The 17,341-nt window shown below is 44.0% G+C and overlaps 1 protein-coding gene across 2 annotated transcripts in view; it reads right to left on the minus strand.

The window, feature by feature from the left end:
* USO1 (USO1 vesicle transport factor) overlaps positions 1-17,053 on the minus strand; it is a 64,299-nt gene extending 47,246 nt beyond the window's left edge. The window contains exons 1-4 of one of the 2 annotated variants that reach the window (XM_048846645.2): positions 16,869-17,053; positions 8,650-8,736; positions 8,443-8,507; positions 2,862-2,941 (exon numbers count right to left, since the gene is read on the minus strand). In XM_048846645.2, coding sequence (XP_048702602.1) covers positions 2,862-2,941; positions 8,443-8,507; positions 8,650-8,736; positions 16,869-16,934 — 298 coding nt within the window. In that variant the 5' untranslated portion in view covers positions 16,935-17,053. The remainder of the gene's footprint in view (positions 1-2,861; positions 2,942-8,442; positions 8,508-8,649; positions 8,737-16,868) is intronic. The other variant, XM_048846646.2, reaches the window with a different exon arrangement.
* Between the last annotated feature and the right edge of the window lie 288 nt (positions 17,054-17,341).

The following is a 17,341-nucleotide window of genomic DNA, read 5'->3' on the forward strand; positions in this document are numbered from 1 at the left end:
TTAAGAAATTGTGTTTTAAATTTGAGAGAAGAAAGATTAAAAATTTAGTAAGGATTATAAAAATGTCTTACAGTGTCCTTTTTAACAGTGAAGAGAGCAAAGGTGAAAAATAACTGTGATTAGCAACTATGACTAGTAAAAGCAGCATGCTATATAAATTGAGGTTTTTACCTTCCAGATCATCTGTAAAGGTAGACAAAAGGAGGGGAAAAAAAGAAGAGAAAGGTTCACAAGTAAAACAGTGGTCCACGTAAGACGGCAGAATTAATAATGGCTTTCAAAGGCAGCCATCTTGAAATTCTGCCACCATTATTACTTTAATTGTCACGGAAGTGGCAGAACAAGACAACCCTGTACTCCCGCAGTACTTCTGATCACGCACGTAATACGAGGCCAGTCATTTTTGTTTTGAACGGCCGTTTGAGCATAATGTTCTTATGTCAGAGCCTCCCTCCTTTGGGGGGTATTCTATCAAGGCCAGTGCCAAAAAACTCCCTGCACCAGTGCTGCCTATTTGTTCAGAAACCCCAAGTTACAGCTCTAGATTTTACTAGCGATGCCCGTGCCTTCGATAAAGGAGACTGCACGAGACGAGGCAGCTGAATGAACTTGCGGGAACAGGAATAAGAAAGAGAGGGAAACAATAAGGTGGGAATTTGAAGCAAGATTCCCATACATCGTATTAGTTTCTTTGAGCATTTCAGGCCGCAAGTCTCATTCAGCAATGCAAGGGAAGGCACAACAATTCTAGAAAAGCGTGCATGCACGTTTCCATTTCTGCCCATATCTTGACATTACATTATGTTCTGTGTCAACCTACACACCTACCAGCAGGACCTCTCTTCTGGGATACATTGCTCAAACTTTCAGAGAACTTGTGTAAGGAACTGTTCTACCCCAAGACCCAGTATCAGCTTTTCAAGTACACAACTGAAAAAAATATCCAGCCGCACAGTAGCAGTGCTACACAGAATTGAAATCAACAACCAGGTGGTAAGTGTCCTCTGGTTACTTGCAATGCTCTTGAGCTGTACGAGGGACACAATATATGAGGAAACCAGGGATATTTAGCATGCCATGAATTTTGGAAAATGCATTTATATCTAAGTTTCTCATTTTCCTAAGTCTACTCCGTTGCATATGTTATGTCCATGCTCTGACCCGGCCTTCAGACCTTCTTTTGCTGGTTTGGGGTGATGCGTTTTCTTTAAAACCCCAAACGCCAATGAAGTGGTTTGGTGTGCTGGACACTTATTTTTAAAACCAACAGTGAGTATGGATGTGGGTCTATTGGTTAGAGCGTTTAAACTAAGAAGCTAGCCAAGGACTAGTTTTCTAATGGAAGCAGAAGCCGCTACTTGTGCAATTGCAAAAGGCCGTAACCAAACAAAGAAGAAACGCTGTCTCCTGGAAAAAAGTCAATTCAAATTGTGTTTTGCAGCAGCAAAATCGTAGTTTGTTTTACTACACAGCCCACTCTGGTTTTACTTGTTACATTAAACTGCGGCCTGCCTTTCTGGCAGAGGTAGCTGCCTACGAATTACTTGATTGCAGCCAGGAAGTCCAGACCCAATCTCTCCATTCTTCAGTTGCCACAGACTGGTCACTAGAGCGCTGCAGAAGTCTTACTGACTGAGGCTCAGCCTCGGGCATGCGGAGAAGTGCAGGCCCTATGTGCCTGGCCAACACGAGCCAGGCCTGTCCAGCTCCTGTCTGACAGCTCGTTGCTGCTGTACCCAAGGCCCCTCACTCTGCCCAACAGCCTGAAAACTTGAGATTTTTGCTCACCTGGATAGCTGTTTTACCCCATTCTATGCAGCAGGAATTTCCCCAGCTCTTACTGGTTAACAGTAAAAGGGAGCAAATTCCAATATACAGTCTTTAACGTGAAGTACCCTTTTCCCCAAATCAGAATTATGATTTACAGGAGATTCTCTAACGATTTTATTTTTATATTAGGCTATTTAAGGAACATTTTTAGCAGTAATCATTTTGCAAGAGTGTCAATTTTATCTACACTTCAAGAAAAAGCCTTCAAAGACCTCCAATGATCAATCAAATAGTCTCGTTCTAAATTTGCCTAGATGTGATTTTATCATTTAACAATGAACTGGGAACCCACGTCAGGATGTCTAAGCCTCCTATTTAATCCCTTGGTTACCATTTTCTTCTTATAAGCTGTTATAACAACGAGCAGCTAAAAACATCAAGTTTCAAGACCAAATGTATTATGCCTCTGGTCAGATGTGGAAATACTAGTGTAGGAGGGGAAGAGGTGTTTGTTGGGTTGTATTATTATTATTTCCAGCCTAAATTGATAGTCATTGCATGGCTGGCAATGAAAATATTCTCACACTCATGCACAGCCACCTTTGGCTTTCAAGGAATCCATATTTTCTAAGGAACAGTCATTGGTAAGTGAGCAAAAAGGAAGCCTATCGTTTAATCAGGGTCGCTCATCTCAGTTTTAGCTTTAAGTACCAGATATTGACTAATCTGCAAACATAATTTAAGTCTAGTGTCAGATAATCCTGCTGTGGAGCATTCTTGTATTTTAGTATGAAACTACAGAGAAAATCCCCACTGAAACAGATACTTATTCCAAATACATACTTACAGAAAGAAATGGGTTAAAGGATTTCATATTACTACAACGCAAGTTACTGCTGACCAATGTTCCTTGCATTCAGACAAATGGTTGTAGCGGTACTATCATAAGAAAGGACCCATTAAAGGAACAGTGTTTCGTAAACTGCATACCATTACATTTTTATCATTTGAATGTAAATCATTATAGAGTAAACATCAAAGCTGCATTTAACTTCAGGAAGTGACGACAATTGTTACTCCCGCAGGCTTACCTTGTTCTTCCTCTTCTAGATCATTCGATACTATATTGCAGAGAGTGTCCAAAGCATAGCCAATTATTTCGGAATCTGAACTGTGAACAGAAGTAACACTTTTCTTTAATGACTTATTTCCACTTTTTTTTTGCTTTATATTATTTCCTTCCTAGTGCAGACAGACATATTAGCAGTGACAACTGTAGTAAATGAAAACGCTATGTTGTCACAGGATTTTTTTACATTGGAATACTTTACAGATGTGGAACTGTGTAATCATGGTAGAGTTCAAAATCTTCTTCCCTACTTTCATTCCCCTTAGGTGTAATCACTTCAGAAATTAAGAGCCAGTACAAAAATGCTCAGCAACGTAACTACCACCATGCCTTTCATTTCAGAAGCCATTCCATCTCTTCTGAGTATCTCCAAAAACCTCATTTCAAGATCAACTATACAAGTTGATCAGCATGAACTACCATTTGTTTGGTTTTTTTTCAAGTTGCATTTGATGCAGTGATGTTTGCTAATCACTGCAATTGCACGGAACCTGGATCACACATCTAGATTAATTCCTTTAGCAAATCAGTTAACAAAGACATCTCTTAAGAAATCAAGGTATTTCATGGAGATTTCACGATCTTAAGAGTTTTGCACTTTAAGATTTTGTACTTAACGCTGTAAACAAATTTAGATTTAAAATAAAGGGACATCTTTCCAAGGTTGTAGATAATACAACACAAAGTTCTAGAAGCAGAAGTAATTTCAGGAACTTCAGGAATTCCAGGAACTCCGCTAGCCAGACAGTTGGACTCTTTGCCCCACCTCAAAGTTGTGAGACGCTAACCCTCAGCCCTCTCCAAAAACCCCATCAAACATCTGTCACTTTTGCAGCGTGCCTTGAAAAGCACCAAGTTCAGGCTATTTCAGACCTAAGTGGGGAGCAGTTCCAGAGTCTCAGAACAGTCACATGGAACTTCCTGCCAACATCCTCTTTTGTAAGGGTGATCCAGCTTGAGTGCCCCCGCTGACCACTGCTGCGGCAGTATGGCACAGAGTAAGAGGCAATCTCTCCACTAAGACAGTCTCAGGCCATTTAGGGCTTTACCCATCAAAACCAACACCTTGAACTCTACTGGGGGATCAATGGGCAACCAGTACAGATCCCAGAGCAATGGTGTCACATGCTACCAGCAAGATGTCCTCCTCAATAAGCTTCAGTCTCTGAATGGTTTTATTAAGGTGTAGACCAATATAGGGAGCATTGCAATGGTCTAATCTTGAGGAAACAAAAAAAATGGATAACAGTAGCCAGGGACGCATAAGAAAGGAAAGGCAGCAACCTTCTAACCAGACACAGATGGGAAAAAGATCACTGAGTTACTTCTGTAACAGAACTGCCAAACAGTAGCAACAGGGTTTAAAATAACCCCACTATTTATGGACCAAGTAATTAATGGTGGACATACTCTTCAGTTGCTTCCCCCAACCCACCATCACCACCTAAGTCTTGTCTGGATTGATTCTAGGCAGCTTGCTTTCATCCATGCCCTAATCTCAGCTAGACATTGGCTGAGGTGTTAAACTGCACGGTCCAAGTCAAACAACATAGACACACAGTTGGGTGTCAGCAGCTTACTGAAAACACTGCCTTTCCATGCTCTTTGCTAACCCTTAAAATGGCCCCCCTCCACAGACAGGAGAGGAGGGGTGACCGAATGGCACTCGATAGTACCCCACACTTCAGAGTTCTTCAGGAAGAGGAGCAAATTTAAACTATCTACTTAAGTAAAACTAAAGGCATTTTAAAAATCAGGTTTTCTTTTCACCATTTACGGTTTACATTCTGTACTGCATTCAGCTTCCAGAGTAAAAACAGAATAGCCACTTCTGTTATATTTACAGTCAGTTCCATTTTCTGATTCTCAAATCTGAACGCTCACGTGTGGATTGCAAATCAAGCAAAAGAACTTTAACTTAAATGGCAATAGCATTCTATTGGTATAAAATGGAAACACATACGGATATTGTTTTTTGTAAAAGCCTGGTTTTACAGATCATAAGTGCTGACCTTACAGTGTTGCTGAGCTTTAGGACAGCAGAACTTTTGATCATGTGTAGCCGCAGCATTAGCTCAAGAAACCAATTTTCTGTAGAACAAAATTAAGTGTTTGTATTGCAATCAGTCAGGGAATTGAGCATGAGGGAAGCCACAGAAAGTAACATGTTGAAACTATGGCTTTGTCTACACTAGCACTTTTGTGGAAAAATCTTTTGTTGGTCAAGGGTGTGAAAATAGGGTGGACAGACAGAAAGTGTGAAAAATCGGGACAGGAGGTGGGGGTAATAGGCGCCTATATAAGAAAAAGCACCAAATATCGGGATTGTCCCTATAAAATCGGGACATCTGGTCACCCTATGTGAAAAAAACTACACCCCTGACCGACATAAGTTTCACCAACAAAAGCACTGGTGTGGACAGCACTATGTTGGCAAGAGAGGCTCTCCTGCCAACATAGCTAATGCTGGTCATTGGGGGTGGTTTAATTATGCCAGCAGGAGAGCTCTCTCCTGCCAGCAAAGAGCAGCTACTTGGGAGACCTTGTAGTGATTGGTACAGCTGTGCCACTGTAAGGTCCGTAGTTTAGACACAGCCTATGAAGAGACCATGGGAAGAGTGAAACAATATGTTTACTTGAAACACAGAAGAGGAACATTTCTGGGCTGGGATAAAGAAGTCTAGAAGTTGGAAGAAGCAACTCAAATCAGAGAAAAGAGGAAGATCGTACTTGGATGGGAGAAGTGCAGAAGAAATGTAACTCGTCCAGTAACACATGATGATACAAACCAAGATGGTTTATTTTTCTTCTTGGATCAACATATGAATCTGCATATGCCACTCACATAGCACTGTCTAGGTGGGAATAAAGTCAAGTATCAAAGTGTGCTCAAGCGGAAAGATGCCTATGCACTACACATGGTCACCTAGTTTAAAAATCACTATTTCCATCAACATGAATAAAGTTTCACACACTTAAACAAAGAGTAGCATGCTGGAAGTTTAAATGTTCTCTCTTTTTGCTCAAAGGCTATCTATCTGACTGGCAGGAGACATATTTCTTAGCATGCAGGGGTAATATCAACATGCTATTCTGTTAAGTTACACCACAAAGACTTTGTCAACAAAAGTGACTCTCACACTAGACCAGTGGTTCTCAACCTATTTACCATTGCGGGCCACATATGCGGCCCACAACGTTTTATGTGGGCCACATCCAATACTACCTGTATGTCCCTGAGGATGTCACATGGACTGCAGCAGTCTGCTGATTGGGTTGCAGGTTGAGCACCACTGAACCAGACATTAATAATGAGCTCACAATTTCAGAAGTTAACACCGGAGGCTAATCATTCCTGTCAAACTAAAGTTGCTTCAGTTGCTCTTAAGCAGTTATAAGACATCCCAGAGGGACAACAGAAAGCCACTTCAATAATCCTAGAGATGGTAGAAATTGGTGAGAACATTCCCATGTGCAGGTTCATGAAAATAATTTAGCAAAAGACACCTTTCCCAGACCAAAGCACAGATTTAGAACTATGAACCTTTACCTTTCGGTCACTAAGCTCTTATTCTCAGTTTTATAGGGAGAAATTTACTCTCAGCTGGCCACCCTCTCCTCCAGCCAGGGGCTTCCCTAATCTTCATTGAGCCTTCCTTCTTGCTTGTCCCTCCCACACCATCCCTTCCAAGGGCAAGCCAATCCCCATAGCATTTTTTATTCCCCGAGGCCTGCGATCCAAGGCCCTTCGCTAAAAGCCAGCAAGTTACTCCCCATTTTGCTACTCTGTCCTACCCCATACAAGTAACATTCCTGCCTAACATTCCTGTGTCCCCCACGCTTATGTTAAGTCAGAGAAAGAACTCAGGGTTACTACCAAGGCACAAGCCCAAGACAAGTCTAGATCAGTGTGATGGTGCAAGACAAGTGACAAGCACGACGTCTGCATGACTCCAACTTCCAGCAACCCGAGCAGCGAAGGAAAGTTAGCTTTGAAAGCCGAGTCCCAAATCTGTGAACCAACCTAAGGATTAATTTAAGTGCAACACTCCTCTACACTTAACATATTCTCTATTTTCCTCTGTATGTAACTGTCTCGACTCAGAGCTGGCTGCTGGACATCTGGGCTGCAGTAACCTTCTTTCCCTCTGGGAACTTGTGACCAGTGGAGCCTTCTTAAAACAAGTCTATTTCAGAATTTACCTGCCTTTCAGTTGTTTTCCTCCCCTACTTGGGTAGCAGAGAGCAGCAGGGGAAGTGTACGTGGGCAACATAGCAGATGTAAATTAAGAGAGCTGGACCCCCCAAAGTGAATGCCCCCCTTCCAGACTGAGCAGCAGTCACAGGCAAGCCCTCTGCTCCTACTCTGTCCTTTGGCCATATGGGAGGGTTTCCAGGGGAGAAATGCCTGCTTACTTCCTGTCTCTGGTATTTCACTGCAGCCATACCAATAGGGTCAGCGGGGTCTCTAGCTCACCAGTGCTTGTTTTCTAGCCCTGTACAATACGTTTCCAAGGAGAAGCTGCCAACCCTTGGTGCCAATATCAGGCTATTGACCTGCCCTGGCATTCAATTCCCTCTTTTTCTTGGTTTTGATGTGAGAAGATGCTCTCCTGCCCACCACCCTCCTTACTTCCACCTGGGAGTCCAAGGTCCTCGTGCGGGCAATGTACAAGTTGGACACCCTTGTGATTATTTCTTACCCTAGCTGTGTGTGGAGATGCAGGTTGGTAGGAGAGTACATTATTATATGCTTCCAAAGTGGAAGGGAAAGAGCAGCACGTGATGGTGATGCCATGGTAGTGGATGAAAATACAAAGAGGAAGTTACTACACACAGTGCTGTCAAATGCTATAAGTAGATCAACTGGCGAGGCAGCTGTATATAAATAATCTATGTTTTTCCTTCTGACATGGGGACAATTTCAGATGAATATCATTTTTCCCTTGACAGCAGCACTTTCAACACCAGTAAGCTGTAGTTATTCTAGTACTCCAAAGCCCTAACCTGTCAAAATGAACGCTGTTCCATATAAAAAACATTGTACCAACCCTCCAAATTATGTACACCAGTAAATAAGACTGACTGATTCCATATTTAGTCCTCCTAATTACAAATTGTTAAATAATATCTTATCCTCCTTTTGCCCTAACACATTTGTTAATATTTATATACTTGATTTTTTAGTCTATTAATATCATGACTTCTGATTTGTTAGTCATCCAGACAGGACTAATTTTACATATTTTAAAATTAGCAAGTTTCTGCTGTATTTACACACACTTCTGTACCGCCATTATTACCTTATCGCTATTATAATTTGCCATCCCTAAAGTTCTTTGTTTCCTACTTCCTTATCTTATGTACATGTTTGCAAGCAGGTCCTGTAAGCAAAGTTTAATCCGTCAGGAGAATTACTAATAAAATTTAGCATTCTGTTCACATTAATTACAGGTCTGGTTTAGTTTTATTAAACACTATTTCAGGATGTAGTTTGAGAAAACTGCCGCTGAGTTCATTTTCAGAAGTTAAAATGTGCTTACCGGTCTGTCTGGAGAACATTGATAAGATGTTCCATAGCCTGGAACCCCACCTCCAGGCGATATTTCTGTCCAGAAAATAAAACATTAAGAGTAGTATTAAAAATGAAATTAGTAATATTGTGCAAACTGCAGACAACACTTTTAAATGGAATGCCACAAAAGGCACTGTATACGTTCATGGCACTATAGAAAAAATACAACACATACCTTTGATAATGATTTGAGAGCACGTACGGCATCCCTTCGATCATCCAATAAAGTAGATGAAGCTACGCGGTCACAGAGTTTCTGAATCTAGAACAAACAACATATAGTTGCATCAAGAGAGATCCAGTAATTCTATAGCAAATTCAAGATCCTCCATAGCCAGCAGCTCAGAAAACTAGCATGAAACAACTGACTATTTTCCTATTTCTTTTGTTCGGGTGGTAAATTAATTTACTGCAGAACAGAACACTTGGAAAACAGAATATAATGATTGAGACATAAAAATCTAGAATGAGACAAGAGTGAACTCAAAGTTCACCAAGGACCAAAGTAAGAACCAGTAGAGATTCCTAATAGAACATTTAATTTTAGAAATTCTGCTGAAAATGCCAGTTCTTTCTATCCCACTTCACTTTTTAGAGAGAACAGCTTGTTTAACTGGATCTTCACATACAGATGAACAGTGAAATGACTAACTCCCACCCACAGTGACCAGCATTCAGCCTTCCCTAAAGCCACACACTGCACACAGGGAGCTTTCTGATGTTCTGGATCTCAGCGCGTGCACCCAGAGAAGTAGCCACAAGGTGATCTTTAGTTACAGAACACAGGAAGCTCTCGCTGGACTGTTGGCCTTGTCTGAGCAGTGACTTTTTGCACCAGTGCAGACACAGTGTACAGAGCAAGGATTTTCACTACTGCAATGGTCTTAGTGTAGGCACACTTGTACAAAAAACAACAAGCGTAACCAACACAACTCTTGCTGTGAAGTAAAGTTACGCCTACTGTATAAACACACTGGAGAGCTTGACTCTCCTTCAGTTAGACCTCTTGACTGACTCATGCAACTCTAGAGAAAGCCTCTTTGGTTACTTAACTCACGAAGGAGCAGGATAACGGTAACCTCATCCCGCCCCAGTGACATTATTGTCGGTACCTTTTCCTTAGTATCTAAAAAGTGTCCTCCTTTTCAATCAGACACTATATTATTTTATCTGGAAATTAAGCTTTTTCCAGTTACATATGAACTAACCCTACCTTCACAGGACTTGTGCATCCCATAGGACTCTAAAGTTACTTGACCAAACTATATACAGCTTTAATATAAAAAGAACAAGATTTATTGCGGTAGTGTTATCTTCATTCAGAGCCAGAATGCATGTACCTGGCCACGCAGCCACAGAACCCTTGTAAGCAGTACTGGCTACAAGGGAGTACACATATACTTGACCCTCACGCCCTGCAGTCTATCCTGTAGCCACCCTTAATTCCCCCATCTAAACCATCTCTCAGTTCCTCTGTCTCTCTCCAGGAGCGAGAGGATTTAAGCTACACAGAAAAGGCAAGATCAGCAGGGCTCTGTGGAGAACAAGCATTACTCTGGTTCGTTAGTTTGCTTCACAGAGCCTCACTTTGACATTCCTCAGTAAGCGGGCTGAGGAACATCCCTAGCTGGATACTGATGGAAGCACTACTTCCCCAGAATCCAAGTCTCATCTCAATGCAATATCCAGAAAATAGCAGTACATTGATTATACAGATCACTGATAAGCACACATGTGAAATATATGCATCTAAAGCTGCCACTCTTGGTTGACCAGGTTCTTACACATTCAGAGACAGACTTTGACTAGAGGAGGTTAAGTATGAAGCCCTTTTCAGAGTCACGGCAGACCAACATAGCAGCCATGTAAACCTCAAATGCACAAAGGACATCTTTGTAGTCGTTGAAAGTTAAGCAACATTTACAGTAAAGAACAAGATACCAGATCAAAACTTTTGTGCTAGATGAATCTCTGGAATGTAAACTGAATGTATACATCTCTAATCTAAGTTAGTAAGGAATCAACTTCAGTAAAATCAACAAAAGGTATTTCTAAACTGTATGAAGATGTCCGAACAGGGGTGTCAAACCTATACTGGTTCAAATCTGTGATTAGACAAAGCTTCCCTTAAGTTAGCTTTTCAAACCCTCTTTACATATCAATGCAGCAAAAAAGGACACAAGTCTGATGGGCTGCTTGGTTTTATTTAAACACATCCTTTGGAAGCCAATGTTAAGAAACATGATTTTTCTCTTCAGAAACTTGCTCAGTGTCTGAGATTTGAAACTAACAAGGTCTGTCTATGGAGAGTTTACATGAGAAGAAAAGTTGTCAAGTGTGGGGTTTGGGGTTTTTATTTATTTATTTATTTTTGAGTTAGAGGGGAACTGAAAAACATCAATTGCCCAGATTAGAATAAAACTTTTCATGTGAAAAAGCCTCTGTGTTTTCCCCATCAAGAGCATCTACACAACATTTGTCTTGATATAAAAATGTACTTCAGCATTCTCCCCCCCCCCCACTCTGATTTTGGGTTCAGTAAAGGAGAATTGAGATTCATTCTGAAATAATGGCAACCTCGCAGTCATTTTGGAGTTCTTGCACTGAGTCTTGAAAAAAGGCAGACTTCAAACATCAAAATGTACCCATGTTTCAAATTGTGGCACAGTAATTTATTTGGTCTGAGGCAGGAAGCTGGCAGATTTCTAGAAGTAGCCATTTAAGGCAATGTCAAAAGCCATTTTCAACAGTATCTGGGAAAAATAAATCTACCAAGCCTATTAGCTTCTTCACGGTTGAAGTCAGAAGGGAGCTGGGAGTCAGCCTTATAATGAACTCTGGTTACAGCGTCAAGTATGGAGCTACCATGTATTCTCCACGGTGGTTCTTGCCACCAAATCACGTATGTCCAATTGCAGTTGTTACACTGGCGGAAATAATTCAATCAGCAAATCTTGTAGGCTGCCAGGAGGAGTGATCATTTCAGTGGCAGTCCTGACACTGCTTGTTGGCCAAAAGGCAAGGGTTCCGATTTGGACTGTGCTAGTAACTTGCACACAAAACCCTGTATTGATTCCAGGACAAATGTTTCCATGCATAGAAAAACTGGAATATCCCAGAGCACTCACCACATCTTGTGTACGAACCACCTCATTGACGAATTCTTTTTGTGCCAGTTGGGCCCAGCCTCTTTTTGTGTTGTTGCTATCAATTGTAGCACAGCATTCACACAGCCACCTTCCATTAGGTTTTGTACAACAAGCCGGATTAATTTCTAAGCCAGTTTCAGTTACTAGGCGCACAGTGGGATAGTGCTGTACGTAAGTATCATCTAAAGAAGTTCCCACGCTGTTGGCATAGTACACTTTGACTGGCCAATCTTGTAATTTTAATTGTAACAAGCTTTGCTTGATGATTTCAATGAATTACATCAGGGTCACCAGTGTTGTTAGACGTTCGGCTGCATGTGTTCTCTCTGTGTGCTGCCCCAGCTCTGTGCAGACAGCCAGCACAGCAGACCTTGAGTGAACCACCCAATGACCACAAGATCTGTTAAGATACGAAAGCACCAGGCCAGGTTTATTGTCAACAAAGCATGGCAGATCTACGAGGACACGAAGCCATGTTTGTCCATGACAATGGATGCAGCTCGGTGAATGGCAGGACTTTCCATTCCCTCCCTCAGCTGGACCAAGACTCTCTCAGCGATATCTCTTTGTACCCTGATACAAACAGGTTACGTACTGCCCCTCTGACATAGTTAGTTACTGCCCCCGACGTAGCTAGTTATCACCCATCTCCTTGTACATGTTGGTTCGATTAAAACATCTCTATTCATCACACTGTCATCCTGACCTTATCTTTTAGGAGGGGTCAGGATGTTCCTGTTATCCATGGGGAATGTTTCTGTACCATCTTCGATATCGTGATGTTCCGGTACCACTCTTCTGGAATGTGTTTGCGTGAGTACTCGGTGCCCTGAGCACGGCTTCAGAATGTGCGTTTCTGCAATACCAGCCCTGTTCTTGCCAGATTCTGTGAACTTGCAAACAGGCAGAGCCTGACTTGTGCTAACTTTGCTTTATATTGACAAAGCTTGCCCACTACTTTAGCTCAAGCCTCATACCAGGCCTTTAATACAAAGACTTCTATCTCAGGCTCTCTTCCTACTACAGCAGAAATTTAGAGTTAGGCTTGTTTATAAATCTTGCCTAGATATTCTGTATAGGGTTATGATTTTGTCACGGAGGTCACAAAAGTCACGAAATCCGTGATTTCCAGAGACCTCCGGGACTTGAGCCCCCACTGCCTGGGAGCTCTAGGGTCGCCCGCCGCCCATGGGAACTGCGGGGGCCCGAACTCCCAGCCACAGAGGGAGGCAGGGATGCCCCACATGCAGTTCCCAGCTGGGGCGGAGGCAAGGGCGCCCAGAGCTCAGGCGCCCATGGGTGCCCTGCAGTTCAGAGTCCCGAGCTTGGAGCTGCTGCTGGCAGTGGGGGGATCCTGCACCTCTGAGCCAGACCCTCCTGGGTGATGTGGGGAGCCTGCAGCTCCCCAATTTGTCATGCATATTTTTAGTAAAAGTCACGGGCAATAAAGAAAAATTCACAGAAGCCTGTGACCTCTCTGTGACTTTTACTAAAAATATGCATGACAGAATCTTAGCCTTAATCATGTATACTATAAACAGATCTCAAGGAAAAAAATGAGCAATTTCTTTAGGTGAAGTATTACTCTCTGAAACCCACCAGGAAATGGCAAGGAGGAGTACAAACACGAGGCACAAAATGGAGATAAATTTTAAATTGTGTAAAGGAAAAACCTCAAAATCACACACTGTAAATAAGTTTTCATATGAAACAGATATCAGCTGTTACAAATGTCAGATATTAGAAGAAGTTATTTCTCCCCAAAAATCAACAGCCTAACTGGTATCAAAGTTTGTACAATCTTCATTTTTTCCATATTCTGGTTTTAAAGGAAAGGGCACTGTTTTACTCACCATATAATACAGTACACAGTCTTTCATGCAAGGATCTCAAGTCACTTTGCAGACATAAATTAAGCCTTGCCATCTGTAATATATCTTATCTGTTTTTACAGATGGGGATGCAATGGAGAGGGAATCGTACAGCAGGCCAGTGTCATTGCTGGGACAAAAACTCTTGACTTCCTTTCTCTAACTACTTTCTTCTACTTTATGAAAAAAGTCACTGATTTTAATAAATGTATATAATTTAGCTGTGTTTTGATGTACTCAGACCTTAAACTGAGGAAATTTTCCCATGGGGGAGGTTTAGATTGGACATTAGGAAAAACTTTTTCACTAAGAGGGTGGTGAAACACTGGAATGCGTTACCTAGGGAGGTGGTAGAATCTCCTTCCTTAGAGGTTTTTAAGGTCAGGCTTGACAAAGCCCTGGCTGGGATGATTTAACTGGGAATTGGTCCTGCTTTGAGCAGGGGGTTGGACTAGATGACCTTCTGGGGTCCCTTCCAACCCTGATATTCTATGATTCTATGTTTATTTTACATAGAACACATGAAGGTTTGCATAACAAAGTTAGACTTACCCTAATAACTTAAACAATTTCATCCTGATCATAAACTAACCCCCTGCCCTCCAAAGCAAGGACTGCAACAAATACAGCAAATCCTATTTATAAAGTAAGTGACAACAGCATTTTCAAGCCACTGGAGTGATTTTGGCTTGCTTGTAACTGTAACTAGCCTGAAGGTGTGGACTGTCCACTCTGTCCATTGTAAATGTTCCTTTCTGGATAGCAGAGAGTGTCAGAGGGATTGTCTACACCACAAAATTAGGTTGAGTTAATTTAGGTGAACGTACAGCCACTGCAGTAATTCAATCGGCTGTTGGTGTCCACACTACACTCCTTCTGTCAGTGGAGCGCATCCTCACCAGGAGTGCTTGAACTGACTGAAGTGGGGGCATTGTGGGGCACTGACAGCCCCATGGGGCTCGCAACTGGAGCCCCCCACCCGCCTGGGGTGACAGTCCCAGCTGTGAGCCCTTCCTCAGCTCAATTTCACAGCACAGAGACTACCAGTGCTGAAATTGACATTCTTGTCAATTTCATGATTCCAACTGTGAGCCCTTGCTGCTAACAGAATGACAGCCAACAGCCTATGTAAGTAATGCAGTGTCTACAGCAGGGGTCGGCAACCTTTCAGAAGTAATGTGCCAAGTCTTCATTTATTCACTCTAATTTATGGTTTCGCACGACAGTAATATATTTTAACATTTTTAAAAGGCCTCTTTCTATAAGTCTTTAATATATAACTAAACTATTGTTGTATGTAAAGCAAATAAGGTTTTTAAAAAGTTTAAGAAGCTTCATTTAAAATTAAATTAAAATGCAGAGCCCCCTGGAACAGTGGCCAGGACCCGGGCAGTGTGAATGCCACTGAAAATCAGCTTGCGTGCCGTAGGTTGCCTACCCCGGTCTACAGGGACACTGCCTCTCGCTCTATGCCTATAGTGGAGGTGGAGTTATTATGTCAGCGTAGCAGGGCACTTACTTGGGTGGAAGCAGCATTCTAGTGTAGACACTGACATAATTAGGTCGACATAAACTGCCTTACATGGACCTAACTCTGTAGGGTAGACCAAGCCAAAAACATATAAGATCCTGCTCTTATGCACAAGATATTTGTCAGTTCCACTCCACTTACTTGTTTATAACAGGAAAGGCAAAGAGATAGAGCATGCAAGCATCTCTGAGCCAAAACCAAGCTGTCCAGTCTATTTTCAGAGACAATAACCTAGAAAATGCTTCTGTAACAGCAAACTTCAGCTATGTTTCTACTTAGAGGTTCTTTAATATTTTACCCACAATTTAATCAATCATTTTTTAAGATAAAAGACAAGAGAAATGATAATTTTGGAGGGTATTTTTACATTTTGAACCCTGCATAAGGAATCAGTTGCTAAATTCTGCACTGAAACCTTCTAACCCCTACTTTCAAGAACTAGTCACTCAGGTGGTGAACTTTTATGGTGACTAAAGTGCCACTTCAATTTGGTCTACAGAATAAATGCAAATTGTAGTTGAGCTATTTTTATCTTGAGAATGTTACTCACAAGGGGCAGAAAAGCATGACTTGTTTCTTCCTTACCAAAGCCAAATTCTGCTCTCTCACTGCAGATTTACAGGGATGTATTTAAAAGCCTAATCTGACTTCATGTTTGAAAAACGTGGATCATTAGGGAAGAGTTCTCCAACACTGCTACATAACTGAAGCGTAAGGTACAGCACAGGATCATCACCAGAATTCTGTTTCTTTCAGAACCACTGTCTCAGAATAAAAGAAATAATCCCCATGTTTATTTTCCTCCCCTACTGTTCCTCTGCTGTCAACAGCTGGAAATGGCCCACCTTGATTATCACTTTACAGTGTGCATGGTAACACCCATTGTTTCATGTTCTCTGTGTATATAAAATCCCCCTACTGTATTTTCGCTTTATGCATCCGATGAAGTGAGCTGTAGCTCAGGAAAGCTTATGCTCAAATAAATAGCTCAGTGGTTTGAGCATTGGCCTGTTAAACCCAGGGTTGTAAGTTCAATCCTTGAGGGGGCCATTTAGGGATCTGGGGCAAAAACTGGGGATTGGTCCTGCTTTGAGCAGGGGGTTGGACTAGATGACCTCCTGAGGTCCCTTCCAACCCTGATATTCTATGATAATTCTATGATGAAATTGGTTAGTCTCTAAGGTGCCACAAGGTCTTTTCTCCTCTCAAGCTACACTCCAATAGGCTGAACGTCCATCTGTTTAAGGGCCTCCGGTAAACACCACATCTCCCAATCAGGGTAACCAGTTGCTCATGCTTAAATTGTAGTGTCAACAGAAACTAGCCGTGTCCCTGCAAGAAGCCTCAAGACGGGAGTTTAGCCTGCTTACAGCAACCGGGTTTCACCCCGTCTCCGGGGCAAGCTACCTTTGGACGCTGAGACACCACCACCACCACCTGTGTTGCAAGTCCCCGAGCTGCCGCGACGGGCGGCCAGCAGGGCCCAGGCTGGGGCGGGATCGCTGCGGGCGGAGGAGGAACACGCCCCAGCCGGAGCCGGGGAGAAGCCGCGGCCCGACCTGGGAGCGCAGGCCCCGGTCAGCCTGGGGAAGGGGCACCGCGCCCGCCCCGGGGCAGAGCCGGAGACCCAGGCCCGGAGCTGGCGCTCCCTGTGCCCAGCACCCTGGGCTCTGCGCCGGGGCGCGCCCCAGGCCCCGCGGCGGGCGAGACAGGCGGCGCTCCGGGGCCCTGCGTGGGCGGGCCCGGCTGCCCCCATCGCAGGGGGCCCGGGCCCGGCGCTCCGGGCGCTGGCGGAGCCCTGGAGGCGTCGGGCCCCGCGCTGCGGCGTCCCGGCCCGACTCACCGTCTCGGCCCCGGAGGGCTGGGCCCCGGCGCTCTGCCCCCCCATGACGCCCCGCAGGAAGTTCATGGCGGGCCCGCCCCGGCCCGGGGTCGCGCTGCCCTGGCTGCGGCCCCGCTCGCTCCGGCTCCCGGGGACGCTGGCAAGTGCGGGCCGCTCCCGGCCCCACCATCCGGCCGCGCCGGAAGCAGCCGCGGCGCCTGCGCCTGGACGTGGCAGCGACGTGGCCGCTCAGAGGGCGAGAGAGGCGGGGCAGCCCCGCTGGACCCGCTCCCCGGCCGCCGGGCCCGCGCTGGGCGCCGGTGGGGGAAGGGCCGCCGGAGGGCGCAAAGCTGAGGGGGGCGTCGGGGGGCGTCAGGTAGGAGCAGCCGCCGCAGGCACGTAGCTCCTGAGCCCCCCCCCCGCTCCCCCTACAGCGCCCCTGCCCCCACACCGACCCCCACAGCACCTGCCTGCACCCCCAAGCCCTCCCCCAC

Source organism: Caretta caretta, chromosome 4 (assembly GCF_965140235.1).
Source record: "Caretta caretta isolate rCarCar2 chromosome 4, rCarCar1.hap1, whole genome shotgun sequence".
Lineage (NCBI taxonomy): Eukaryota > Metazoa > Chordata > Testudines > Cheloniidae > Caretta > Caretta caretta.